We start from the raw sequence: 13,846 nt of genomic DNA, 5'->3' as shown, positions 1-13,846 counted from the left end.
TACTAGATTATGCATGGGATAGAGAAGGCAAAGAAAGAAGTACTTTTCTCCCTTTCTCACAATACGAGAACTTGTGGGCAGTCAATGAAATTGCTGAGCAGTCAGGTTAGAACTGATAAAAAGTCCTTCTTCACGCAAGGGGTGATTAACACATGGAATTCCCTGCCACAGGAGGTGGTGGTGGCTACAAGCATAGCAAGCTTCAAGAGGGGATTGGATAAACCTATGGAGTAGAGGTCCATCAGCGGCTATTAGCCACAGCATATTGATGGAACTCTATCTAGGGCAGTGATGCTCTGTATTCTTGGTGCTTGTGGCGGGCATAATGGGAGGGCTTCTAGTGTCCTGGCCCCACTGGTGGACCTCCTGATGGTGCCTGGTTTGACACAGTGTTGGACTGGATGGGCCATTGGTCTGATCCAACATGGCTTCTCTTATGCTCTTATGTCTGGGGCAGTGATGCTCTGTATTCTTGTTACTTGTGGGGGGCACAGTGGGAGGGCTTCTAGTGTCCTGGCCCCACTGGTGGACCTCCTGATGGTGCCTGGTTTTTTAGCCACTGTGTGACACAGAGTGTTGGACTGGATAGGCCATTGGTCTGATCCAACATGGCTTCTCTTATGTTCCAAGTCTGAGTGGATGAGACCAACCCTTATGGACCGATGGGCTGATGCAGTAGAAGGCAGCTTCATGTGTTTTGTCTCAAACCAGACCACTGGTCCCACCTAGTTTTTACTGTTTACTCTGCCAGTGGTGCTCTAATAGGGGCCTTCTGCACACACACACACCCTCCCCTCTACTTGGAGATGCCAAGTATCAAACTGGTGACCTTCTGCATGCAAGGTATATTCTACAGCTGAGCCGCAGTACCTCTCCAAACAGAAAAGTCGATGCTTTACTCTGCTCCGATAAGACCTCACCTGGAGTACTGTGTTCAGTTTTGGGCACCACATTTTAAGAAGGATATAGACAAGCTGGAACGGGTCCAGAGGAGGGCGACGAAGATGGGGAGGGGTCTGCTTGAGGCCATTGCAACAGGTTTCCCCTTTTAAAAAATCACTCCTTTAAAAATGGTCCTATGAAGTCCTATGAAGAAAGGTTGAAGGAGCTGGGCATGTTTAGCCTGGAGAAGAGGCGGCTGAGAGGTGATAGGATCACCATCTTCAAGTCCTTGAAGGGCTGTCCTATAGAGGATGGCGTGGAATTGTTTTCTGTGGCCCCAGAAGGTAGAACCACAGCCAATGGGTTGAAATTAAATCAAAAGAGTTTCCAGCTCAACATTAGGAAGAATTTCCTGACCGTTAGAGTGATTCCTCAGTGGAACAGGCTTCCTCCTTGGGAGGTGGTGGGCTCTCCTTCCTTGGAGGTTTTTAAACAGAGGCTAGATGGCCATCTGATAGCAATGAAGATCCTGTGAATTTAGGAGGAAGTGTTTGTGAGTTACCTGCATTGTGCAGGGGGTTGGACTAGATGACCCTGGAGGTCCCTTCCAACTCTAGGATTCTATGATTCTCCTTCCTTGGAGGTTTTTAAGCAGAGGCTAGATGGCCATCTGACAGCAATGAAGATCCTGTGAACTTAGGGAGAGGTGTTTGTGAGTTTCCTGCATTGTGCAGGGGGTTGGACTGGATGACCCTGGAGGCCCCTTCCAACTCTATGCTTCTACAGAGACTGCAGAGTCTCCTCCCACTCAGAATAGCCGAAAGGAGGATTAAAACCAGCAGCCCCTGTGACAAAGCCCACCAACTGACACACCTTTTCCTGTCTCAGGGCAGGATCCTCGTCTGGCTTATGTAGGAGTTTAGAGTTCGGGCCGAGGTATCCGCCTTGGCAAAAGGCTTCCTCCCCTGAAGGCAGAGGCAACAGACATGGAGGAGGGGGAGAGATGTGAACTGTGGGGTGGGAATGCTTTTTTGCAGAAACTGTAAACTTCAGCGGGGTCTAGCTGTGAGTGGGAGAGGAGGAACGGAGGACAGCTGGCACTGGGCGGGGGGGGGGGGGGAGGAAGCTTTCAAAGACGAGCTGAACCAGGTGGCCACAGCTGTTAGTTCAGCGGTGGGGCCTTCCCACGCATTCATTCCCTCGCTTTACACAAAGGAAGCACACGAAGAAGCAGGGTGTGGAGAGGGGAGCGCACACGTGTGTGTGTGTCGTTTGGGTTTTATTTTCTCAGAACAGCACCTTCCTTGCAGTCTCCAACAGAAGATAACAAAACGAGATTTGGTTTCAGGCATAAATAAGCTGGCTGTAGAAAAGAGCGTCGTCAGGTGACCACTCGGGAAGAGCTCTGCCTTCGTGCCGGGGCAGGATGACCCTCCAGAGGATGCAGCAAGGTCTCCCCGTCCCTCTGCCACCGGACGCCTGTCATTGCTCCTGCACGGGGAAAGAGGACGCGCCGTTATGCTCCGGTGCCTGGAACCATGGTCAGCCCCACAACCCTTGGATTCCACAGAAGAGCCACACTTAGCCTCAGGCCCGGCGCTAGGGGTTCTGCCGCCCCAGGCAGGCACCCCCACTCCAACCACATGCGCCAAGACGTCACCCAAAAGTGATGTCATTGCAGCGGCACACCCCCTGCCCGCTTCAGAGGGAGCTGAACAGGGGCTGCCTGCCGTGTTCTTCCATCACTAGATCAGAGCGAAGGAAGGATGCTCCACCCGCTCCCGCCCCCTCTCCTGCTTTGGAGGCAGCTGGGCAGCAGCTGTCTCGTTCTTCCTCCGCTCCAATCAGAGCAAAGGAAGGACGAGGCAGGGTGGGGGCATCCCGCCCCCCTGCGGTGAGGTGGTGCCCTAGGCCGCTGCTTACCTCGCCAACTCCCACGCGCCAGCCCTGCTTATCCCCCAAGGGCCAGGGCAGCAGGGTACAGCTCCTTCTTTGGCTGTGAAGCTCCCTGGGTGCCTCAAGTGTAGCCACACTCCTTATCTTGGCTTTCTGGGTTGCCACCAACTCAGAGTAGCTGAATCTCTGCAATGCTTACATCCAGCCTAATTCCCCACTTTCCCACCAGAGGCTGACTGCTGACACCTCTTCCCTCTTCCAGTGACTCATGCAGAGACTCAATGGGCAGCATTTTCTGGCAGCAAGTGCTTTTGATACCTTCTGTTCTGGTGGGTGGCGGATTGATCCAATCCCATCGGAATGACTTTGTCTCAGTGGAGCCACTCCAGCGCTCCTCGCTGGCGCAACAAATCCTACAGAGATGCAGCAGGCAGCCTCTCCTCTAAGTGGGAAAGTCAGGCTCACAGGCAGTTCTAAGCAAGCATCTTAAAAAAAAAAAGGCTCTTGGATACCAACTCACCTTGACAAATTTCCCATGGAGAAGATACGGAGCCTGAAAGTCGTGTTGGCAGTTTGAGTATGCCATTCCTAAACCCATTCCTGACCCAAATGTGATAGGCCACGTCTTCCCTGGAACAGAGGGAGGGTGGGGAGAAGCAATTACAGGGAACATGAAGGACTGCTCTTCAAACCAAAGCTTGCAAATGACAAGCAATTATCAAAGAGGGTTTTTGAAAGTTCTGTGGTGGGACAGCAGAGGATGCCAGGGCTTCAGGGGGACCGCCTCGTGGTCTGCTGAGGCCTCTGTGTCATTTGCATCCTCACTGCCAGAGAATCCCGCTTCAGGCCTTCCCCAGTCAAGTCTTAAGGACTACAACCTTGCCTTTTTAAAAAAATCCCAAAGCAGAGATTCCCAGGGTGCTGAGTTCTGCATGCAACACATTCTTAGGCTACGTGGTACAGGCCTGCAACAAGTACTGTAACGGACTCTGTGCGTGGATGGTCTCGAAGAGAACTCGGAAACGTCAGCCGATGCAAAATGCAGCAGGCCCTCCATGATCTGAGGCTAGGCGAGAGGGGAGTATCCCTCCATTCTGACCTCTCTCCGCAGGCCCTCTTTCTGGGCTCAGTGCAAGGTGTCGCTGCTTCTCTTGAAGGCCCTTCACAAGCTGTGGCCCACGAACATGGCAAGCCGCAACTGCCAACATCAGCCCGTGCAGCAGTATCCTCCTCCTCCCCTCAGCTCAGGAGACAAGGAAGGCTTCCCCCTGCTAGCCTCCCAGGAAGGTTGTAAACAGTAATTTTACAGGAGGCTGCTTGGGGCCGGGCAGTCGGAAGCTGAGGACACATTAGATGATGCACAGAATTACCATCTGGGGTACCACGGCCTCACAGATGCCTTCATCAAGATAAGTGGGCGTGTTTGTCTGCCTGTAGCTGCAGGAAAGAGCAAGAGTCCAGGAGCATCTAATGCTTCTCTGTTGTTTTATTGTTTTAGTTTGATTGTTGTGAGCCGCCCTGAGCCTGCTTCGGCAGGGAGGGCAGGATATAATCTAAATAATAATAATTAATAATAATAATAATAATAATAGACCAGGGGTGGCCAAACTTGCTTTATGTAAGAGCCATATAGAATAAATGCCAGATGTCTGAGAGCCTCAAGATATGTCGCATGTTTGAGAGCCACAAGAAGGAAGGACAGAAGGAAGATGTGGGGAGGGAGAGATGGAAAGAAAGCAACTTTAACTTTAAATGTATTTTCCAGCTGGCTTTGTGAAGTAATTTAAAGAGACAAATGCCTTCTCCAAGCTGGCCAACGGGAAATGGGGGGGGGGGGGCTTCAAGAGCCACAGTTTGGCCACCCCTGTTATCACTAACAAAAGTTTGTTGCAGGAGAGGAAGAAGAAGAAGAAGATGATATTGGATTTATATCCCGCCCTCCATTCCGAAGAGTCTCAGAGCGGCTCACAATGTTCTTTACCTTCCTCCCCCACAACAGACACCCTGTGAGGTGGGTGGGGCTGGAGAGGGCTCTCACAGCAGCTGCCCTTTCAAGGACAACCTCTGCCAGAGCTATGGCTGACCCAAGGCCATGCTAGCAGGTGCAAGTGGAGGAGTGGGGAATCAAACCCAGTTCTCCCAGATAAGAGTCCGCACACTTAACCACTACACCAAACTGGCTCTCCTGAGTCACTGTTCACCAGAGCCAGTTTGGTGTAGTGGTTAAGTGAGCAGACTCTTATCTGGGAGAACCGGGTTTGATTCCCCACTCCTCCACTTGCAGCAGCTGGAATGGCCTTGGGTCAGCCACAGTGGTTAAGTGAGCAGACTTTTATCTGGGAGAACTGGGTTTGATTCCCCACTCCTCCCCTTGCAGCTGCTGGAATGGCCTTGGGGCAGCCATAGTGGTTAAGTGAGCAGACTCTTCTCTGGGAGAACCGAGTTTGATTCCCCCACTCCTCCACTTGCAGCTGCTGGAATGGCCTTGGGGCAGCCCTAGTGGTTAAGTGCGCGGACTCTTCTCTGGGAGAACGGGGTTTGATTCCCCACTCCTCCACTTGCACCTGCTGGAATGGCCTTGGGTTAGCCACAGCTCTCCCAGAGTTGTCCTTGAAAGGGCAGCTGCTGTAAGAACTCTCTCAGCCCCACCCACCTCACAGGGTGTCTGTTGGGGGTGGAGGGGAGAAGGTAAAGGAGACTGTAAACCACTCAGATTCAGAGTATAGGGTGGGATATAAATCCAATGTCATTATCTTTTCTTCATATCTGAAGGAATAGAACAGTGACTCTTGAAAACTCCTTCCCTGCCACAAATTTTGTCTTTAAGGAGCTACTGGACTCTTGCTCTTCTTATACTTTAATTGTTACACTGATTATTTCATTCTTATTTTAACACTGCTCACGCACTGGCTTCCAACTGTGTTGGGAGAAGGACAGACTAAAAAGAACTCTCTACTCTGTGTGTTTTTATAAGCCTCTCTCATGCCCCCCCTCCCCCCGCTTTACACGCCTGAGCTTTCTCCTCCCCTCTAGCAGAAGGCGCCTCCGACCCCTTCATCACCCACGGTGTCTTTTTTCTGCATCTTTCCCAGCTCTATGAGCTCCTTACTGCAATACCAGCCTCAAGGTAGCTTCCCCCCCACCCTGAAAGTTAAGCCACATTTGCAAGAAAAAACCTCAGTAAAACTCTGGCTGCAGCCTGCATTTTGAAGAGTTCTGAAGCAGACAAGGCACCGCAGCGTGTGCCGGCTTGCGAGAGCCTGGCGGATTATCCTGATGAGGAGTGAACTGTAAGGGAATTGCAATCCTCCGGGGAAGGGTCCCCCCCCCCAACACCTTAGCACACAATTACTCAGAGGCAATTAAGAGGGGCCAAAGTCTCTGGCCATTTCAGAATCTTTCCAGCCAGTGGACCAAGGTGAGGTCCAGCATTCTGACAGATCCCGCAGACTGTGGGGCTGGGGCTGGCCAGACAACGGGTCATGGGGCTTGAAGGGAGCTTAACTGACCCGGGGCTGCTAGCACTAAATGTTGGAAGGCAGCCGGCTGGGCGTAAGGTCCTCACTGAAGAACACGCCAAGTGAACCAGTGAGGGGGCAGCGGTCAGAGAGACAGTGTGGTTCAGTGGTTAGAGTGCTGGACTGGGATCTGGGAGAACCAGGTTTGAATCCCCACTCGTGCCACGGAAGCTCGCTGGGTGACCCTGGGCTAGTCGCACACTATGAGCTTCACCTACTTCACAGGGTTAGGCTGACAAAGGAGGCTTCAATGAGGGAGGGGATGAAGGGAAGTCTGACTATTGAAAACTTATACCCCCCCCCCCACCAAAAAAGAATCTTGTTGGTCTCGAAGGTGTGACTGGACTCCCATTTAGCTGTTGTACTGCAGACCCAGCAGGGCTAAGCTCTGAAACTCTCAGGGCTGTTATGGTGGGGATAAAACGGAGGAGAGGAGAATGCCATAAGCCGTCAGGCGGGGAATCAACGAAGCAAATGATAAAAGGAGTGGCAGCTGCCGACTGGGGAGGCCCAGCTTCAATTCCCCATTCCTGGCGGGACCTTGGGCTGTCTACCTCACAGGGTTAGGGTGGAGAAGAGGACCATCCACACTGCCCAGCGCTCCTTGGAAGAAGACAGGGATGAAAAGGCAAATGAAAACATGGAAGAGCAGCGCCCGCTGCAAGCGAGACAAACCTGGGAGCCAAAAGCCACTTACTTTTAAAGAAGATCACCGAGAAGACGATGCCCAGCCCCAGACCAGCACCTGCGAGAGAAACAGAAGAGTTACGACCCTTGCTCCAGACAGTGTCTACGTGCTCTCTTGCCCAGAGAACAACTTCCTAAAAGTGCAGACAGAGGCTCAAGCAGTGCTCGGCTGGGCCCTGCATGGTGGGGGTGGGGTCCTTCTGGCCCCCCGATATGGTTTCGGCCACCTCCCCAAAGGGGGGGGACCCTGGCCTGCTGGGCACACACCTGCCTGCCACCGCGGCCCCTCCTGGTTATTAGCTGCTATGCCTTTGCTTTACTGCGGCTTCAACTGTGTTCCTCTTTTTGGAAGCGGGAGGCATCTTAAGATAAAAGCCAAGCAGGAGATCTGTTCCAAGTAATCAGTCACCTTACTTAACACGGTTACATAAAGTTGTAACAGCCCATTCCCATTACGCTTTCTAAAGTTAGCTGTGGTTTCATAACAATTAATGAAATGGTTTCTGCAATCAGCCAAAGAATAAAACCTTTACTTCTGTTCCAATGAAGCTCATGCTTTTAAAATACTTGACCGGTCAACCAACCAAACCTTTTTTTTTTGGTCAACAGGCCAGCTTTTAATTCCAGTGGATGCTGGAAGCTGCCTTCCCTACTTCTCGCAGCCAGTTTTATCGTCTCATGCTGGACCTGCTCTCTGGGCTGCTCTTGGCATGCCCAGAAAACAGCAATCATGGGGAAAGGAGAAACACTGGCACATTTACATGCATACAAGCTTGTGTGTGGAAACTGCGGTCGAGTCACAGCAGACTTATTTATTTCACCTCTATACTGCCTGTAGCCAAAGCACTCTGGGTGGTTTTATGGCAACCCATAAACCCATGGGTTTCAAGGCAAGAGACTAACAGCTTACTTGCTACTCAATGCAGCACTTAAAGCCAACACAGAAGATGATGATGATGATACTGGATTTACATCCCACCCTATACTCTGAATTTCAGAACAGTCGCAATCTCCTTTACCTCCCCCCCGCCCCGACAACAACAGACACCCTGTGAGGTGGGTGGGGCTGAGAGGACTCTCACAGCAGCTGCCCTTTCAAGGACAACCCCTGCGAGAGCTATGGCTGACCTGAGGCCATTCCAGCAGGTGCAAGTGGAGGAGGAGGGAATCAAATCCGGTTCTCCTAGATAAGAGTCGGCGCACTTCACCACTACACCAGACTAGGCTCTGGGAGACCAAAGATCAAATCCCTGTTTCTCCACGGAAGGTCGCTGGGTGACCTTGGTCCAGTCACTCTTTCCCGCTGTAACCTACCTCACAGGGTTGGTGTTGCAAGAATAAACAGAGGAGAGAGGAATTATGTTGCAAGCTGTTTGGGACCTCCGTTGGGGAGAAAAGCAGAGTATGGCACTATCAAAATAAACGAACGGGGCAAAGCGCCTGCCCTCCCCTTCCTTCAGCCTCTGCACCGAAACAGCGGTGCGGGGGGGGGGGGGGCGGGGGGCAGGAGCCAGAACCAGCCCATGTCCAGCAGCACCTTACAGACCAACAAAATTTCCAGGGTATGAACGTTCAAGAGTCAACGCTCCCTTCGTCAGGTACGAGACTAGCTCCTTTCTGGCTAAGCGGGCAAACTTTTGCTGATTGAGTGGCTCCCCCCCCCGCCCCCGCCAGCCGCTCACTCATTGTGCTGGGGGAGAGAAGTGGCCCCCTGCACAGCAGGATCCTTCGCTTTTATTCCCGTTTGTTTGCTTTGAAAGTGAGATCTTTCATGTTTTATTGTTATGGAGTTAAAGGCAGGCCTGGAGGTGCCGCACTTTAGTGGAAACAGCTGCGGCCGCCCACTGGTGTCCCTCGGTCAGGTGGGTGGCTCTTGGAGCAGAGTGTCGCCCTCTTAAAAGCAAATGGGCCGTGCAAAACCCAGGACCTCAAACCATGCAAAACCCAGGACCCCAAACCGTGCAACACCCAGGACCCCAACCCGTGCAACCCCCAGGACCCCAACCCGTGCAACCCCCAGGACCCCAACCCGTGCAAAACCCAGGACCCCAACCCGTGCAAAACCCAGGACCCCAACCCGTGCAAAACCCAGGACCCCAAACCATCAAAACCCAGGACCCCAACCTGTGCAAAACCCAGGACCCCAAACCCAACTTTGGTTGCTGCTTTTCAATCCAAGCTGAAGGGATGTATTCTTTTGCCCAGGCTGGGGGCTCTCCGCTGTCTCATGCGCTCCCAGCCCTGGCAATGCAAATCTGGAAGGTTTAATGTCAATTGAAACAATGGCCAGCCAGGCTGCACCCAGTTCATTAGGCCTCTTCCCCAACATTAAACAGCCTGACCTGTGAGAATTCCTCAAGAGTCTATTTAGGTTTGGGGCCTTCGATTCACTTAGGCACTCAGGCAGCGGAGAGAGCATAAAACCTGGCCGACGACACCAAACTCTGGATGTTCTTGCAGAGCGGGGCAATATGGAGGACCTCCGCTATGCAGGGCTTCTCCTTCCCCTCCCCGGGTGTAGAGGAGGCTTCTGGGAGTAATTCCTTATGAAAGTGACAGCCGCGTGTGGCTCTGGCACTTTAAATGGGCTTTGATCAGCAACCAGATTGCTACAGTGACCCGAGTGCCAGAAAGGAGATGGGAAACAAACCCCGCTTTGGAAGCTCACTGGGTAACTTTGCGCCAGTCGTATTCTCTCTGCCTAACCAGCTTTGCAAAGTTGCCGAGAAAATTAAAAAATGGGGAAGGGACGCCTTCCTAAGACCCTTGCAAGGGGGGGGGGGATACAAATGCATTGGGTGGAGATTCATAAGGGGGCTTGGTCTGCTTTGAGCTGCCCGTTCTGAATTTGCGCAGAACCAGAGGCTGAACTGCAGAAGCGATACTGAAAGGCAATGGATGGACAAGGACAAGGCCGGGGGAAGGGGACGTTGGCTCTCCAGATGTTTTTTTGCCTACAACTCCCATCAGCCCTAGCCATTGGCCATACTGGCTGGGGCTGATGGGAGTTGTAGGCAAAAAAAAGAGAACATCTGGAGAGCCAACATTCCCTACCCCTGGTAGGCTTTGGGACTGGCTCTCCCAAGATCTGCTGGGGATTCCCAGCCAAACCCAAGTTTCCACCCAAACAGCCATCAATTTGTGAATGAGGACTTGGTCCGAGGGAGGCTTCCCCTCTGCCCCCGCCTCCCCACGGAACAGCTGGCGTTGATGGGGTGGGGGAGAAAGGAGAGAGGAACAATGTTTATGCTATTTAGAAACAATTACCATCTGCAAGGATCTATCAATCCTACAAATTGCCTGGCCCCTTGACCCCCGAAGCTCAAGCAACTCTTTCCCTTGCTGCGTGTGGGGCTGCTGCTGCTGCCGCCCTTGCTGAAACCCAGGCTGCTGAGGGAAATGATTAATTCCAAGGGGCGGACAGGAAAGAGCCGGGCGCTTGCAATGGCCATCCCGCTCAGCGAGTCCTGTGGCCCTCCGGTTTTTGGACTTCCTGTCCCAGGGAGGGGGGGAGGGCTCTCTGGCTGCCAACCCAAACTAGTTAGCTAATCGGCAAGAACCAATTTAGGAGGGCGATGGACCCCTGCAACAGAGCCTTCCGCTACCCCAGTTTCCATTTCGTTGGTGGAAACTGACATCCTTGCCGTCATTGTAGGGCTTGGGGGGCGGGGGAGGGGAATGCTTTCTGTGTCCCATTGGAAGAATTGGCATTTGGGATCCAAAGCCATGCTGAGAATATAATAATGGTGATCTATGCCAGGCTGCCCTCCCGTGCACAAAACAGTTGACCAAGGGATACACACTGCACCACAGTTCCCTTGTTCCTTCCTTGGTTCCGTTCAGGAGGCAGGTGTTAGCCTCTAAACCCCAGTGAGCCAAGGGCTTTCTTGAAGCAGAAGAAGAAGAGTTGGTTTTCATACCCTGCTTTTCTCTAGGATTCTCAAAGTGGCTTACAATTCCCTTCCCTTCCTCTCCCACGCTAATGCAACCCAGATCAAAGGTTTACTGAATTTGTTAAATTTTACTATTCTGCTGTTGGATTTTACCTTTGTACCACTTGGCATTCCAAACCCCACCAGCTATATGTGGCTCTGCTTACTGTACCTCATTCCTCGTCTGAAGAAGTGTGCATGCACACGAAAGCTTACGTCCTGAAGAAAGCCAAGTTGGTCTTAAAGGTGCAATTGACTATTTTGTTCTCCCCAAAAGAGGCGCTTTGTGAGGTAGATGGGGCTGAGAGAGGTCTGAGAGAACTCTGACTGGCCAAAGTCACACATCAGGCTTCCTGTGGAGAAGTGGGGAATCAAACCTGACTCTCCAGATTAGAGTCCTCTGCTCTAAACCACTACAGCACACTGCAGCAACCACATTCTATTTTTATTTATTTATTTATTTATTCTATGACTTATATCCCGCCCTTCCCATAAAATGGCTCAGGGCAGCTCACAACAAACGATAAAACAATAAACAGAGTGCAAAGTTATTACATTTAAAAAAGTCGAAGCGTTTAAAACCTAAAAACCTTAAAATCTTAAATCTTAAAATTCTGAGGCATGACTGGACACAGGGCCTTTTCAGTGATGACCCCCCCCCCTTATCAAAAGAACTCAGTAACACAGAAAGACCCACACCCATTATGATCCAATTATTCAACTGGAGTTCAAAGAGAAAGAGCTAGGAAAATCCTAGGTAAGTATCATAACCAAAAGAGTTCTGATATTTGCCTAAGATTTTCCTAGCTCTTTTTCTTTGAACTCCAGAACCAAAAGAGTTCTGATCCCAACAAACAGCTTTTCACATTTTTATTCTACTCTTCCTCAGGATGTGTATGTAGCTTTCCTCTCCTCCCTTTTGTCCTCCCAATAATCCTGGGAAGTTACACAAAAAAGGCCACCCAGAGAGTTTCGTGGCAGAGTTGAACTCTTCTGCACTTGCACTTTCCGAACCGCAGCACCAAGCTGGCTTCCCTCCGTGCTTGGATCAGGCTGACATCTCTAAACGAATTCAAATGCTCACACCAATTGATCCTGGCACTGAGGAATTCCAAATATTCCCCAAGCTGCAAGGAAAGAGAGGTCCCACCGCACTTCAAGTCTGTTTGCTCCCTGCCAGCCTCTCCGTGGAACTGGAGCAGAGGGGGCACGAAATGAGGCCTGCTGGCCTTCCCAAGTAAAAGTCCAGAAGTTTTACAGGTTATCACAGGCTTGGGAGAAAAAAACAACAACACTTGCATTCCTCTCCGGATCATCTCCAGACTTGGGAGCGTCCGTCAGCGGAAAGACTATTCCTTGCTATTTTCGGAAGGCTTCAGCATCACAAAAGGAGCTTGCTCCCACAAGTTCTGGGCAGGTGGGCCAGGAAGGAGTGGTATGGGCCTGCCATTTCCTACGCTGATGTGGCTAGGGCATCCAGTTTTCCATGACAACCTAGTGGTCCACAAACAGAGAGGCTAAAGATAGATGCCTCGTGCCCGCGAGTATCATGGAACACGGTTAATCGTCATCACTAGGAAGAAAACACAGACAGGCGTTTCTTTCTGGGTTGAGACAAAAAAGCACATGAAAGCTTGCGCTCTCAACAAAACTTTGTTGGACTTAAAGGTGCTACTGGACTCCTAACTTTGTTCTACAAAAAGCAACTGCTTTTCTCCAGGCTAGCTGTAGCCAGTGACTTTCCCCGCTAACCCCACCCCTGCAGTGGTGTGGTCAAGGAACCAGAAGTCAAGCAATGACGACGTTTTTAATCAGGGTCTGATGGAATCACCACGATGTTGTTGTGGTTCTGTGGTCGTCTGCAAGAAACTAAAGGCGAGAGCTGCAACCAACATTTCTTAGGAACCGTCAGTACACGCGATGCTGTAGAAAACTAAGGGGTGCCACCCACCAGGTGCTGGGGCCGGGGAAACGACACAGAAGGCCTCTTGAAGAAATTTCATTCTATGAAGTGCCCACATGGGGAGACAACGACATCGGCTGATGGTGTTTGCAGGCTTCGAGCTTTGCTTGCCCTATTTCCTTTCAAGGGGGTGACGGGTTGCATAAAAAGAGTCCCCCACCTGACCGAGGGACACCAGCGATGGCAGCTGTTTCCACTAAAGTGCGGCACCTCCAGGGCAGCCTTTAACTCCATGACAATAAAACATGAAAGGTCTTGCTTACAAAGAAAACAAACGGGCCAGCAGTAACAGCACCGGATCTCACACTGCCAGACTGCTTTGTACCCCACCCTCACCCCCACCCCCACGGTGGAGTTCTGGAGGAGGAGGATGAAGGGAGAGGCAGGAAAAGGTTCTTCTCTGCTTAGCTGGGAGGAAACTGGCCCTCCTCCCAGTTCCCTGTCTAGCAGCGCCCTGCTTGCTTTGAGCCCCGTGGGTTGGTCGGTCCCACAAATGCCCCGAGAACATTCTTGAAAGCCCCACGCTGGTTGCAAAGTTGAAACTTTGCAGGGATCAGGGAATGGGCTGCAGACCTAAACTCAGCGGGGTTAACCCTGCTCAGAGGCTAGACAGGAGATCAGCCAGGTTCCCTGGAATAAACACGTGCCCAGAGCGAGAGGCCCTGGGACTCCCGCCGGCCCAGAAGGAAGCCTTCTCCGCACCCCATCCCCCCATCACACAGGCACAATGGTTCCACTTTCCTGAGCGAGGGAAGGAAGGTGTGTTTATACATGCTCACGGGATTACTCATCCTTGCATGTGATAAGTGTGACCTAGAACTCAAAACTGAATCTGGAATGAGGCCCCAAAGCTCACAACAAAGCACTTCTAAGTCTCGCTGACTTGCTCTTTTGGTCAAGTTTCTAGTCCTCCCTCTTTAAAGCTCTGCCTTTGTCTGATCTCGCACCCTGCCTTTTCTTCGCCTTGT

The 13,846-nt window shown here is 51.6% G+C and overlaps 1 protein-coding gene across 2 annotated transcripts in view; it reads right to left on the bottom strand.

The window, feature by feature from the left end:
* The window catches only part of MICOS10 (mitochondrial contact site and cristae organizing system subunit 10), a 424,103-nt gene that overhangs the window by 393,708 nt on the left and 16,549 nt on the right, over positions 1–13,846 (bottom strand). The window contains exons 2-4 of one of the 2 annotated variants that reach the window (XM_060258746.1): positions 6,994–7,041; positions 3,299–3,408; positions 2,119–2,373 (exon numbers count right to left, since the gene is read on the bottom strand). In XM_060258746.1, coding sequence (XP_060114729.1) covers positions 2,365–2,373; positions 3,299–3,408; positions 6,994–7,041 — 167 coding nt within the window. In that variant the 3' untranslated portion in view covers positions 2,119–2,364. Of the gene's footprint in view, positions 1–2,118; positions 2,374–3,298; positions 3,409–6,993; positions 7,042–13,846 lie in introns of those variants that run through there. The other variant, XM_060258747.1, reaches the window with a different exon arrangement.

This window comes from Heteronotia binoei, chromosome 18 (genome assembly GCF_032191835.1).
Source record: "Heteronotia binoei isolate CCM8104 ecotype False Entrance Well chromosome 18, APGP_CSIRO_Hbin_v1, whole genome shotgun sequence".
NCBI classification, from domain to species: Eukaryota; Metazoa; Chordata; class Lepidosauria; order Squamata; family Gekkonidae; genus Heteronotia; species Heteronotia binoei.
Note: the sequence above shows the minus strand (reverse complement) of the source record. Positions and strands in the feature narration are given on the sequence as shown.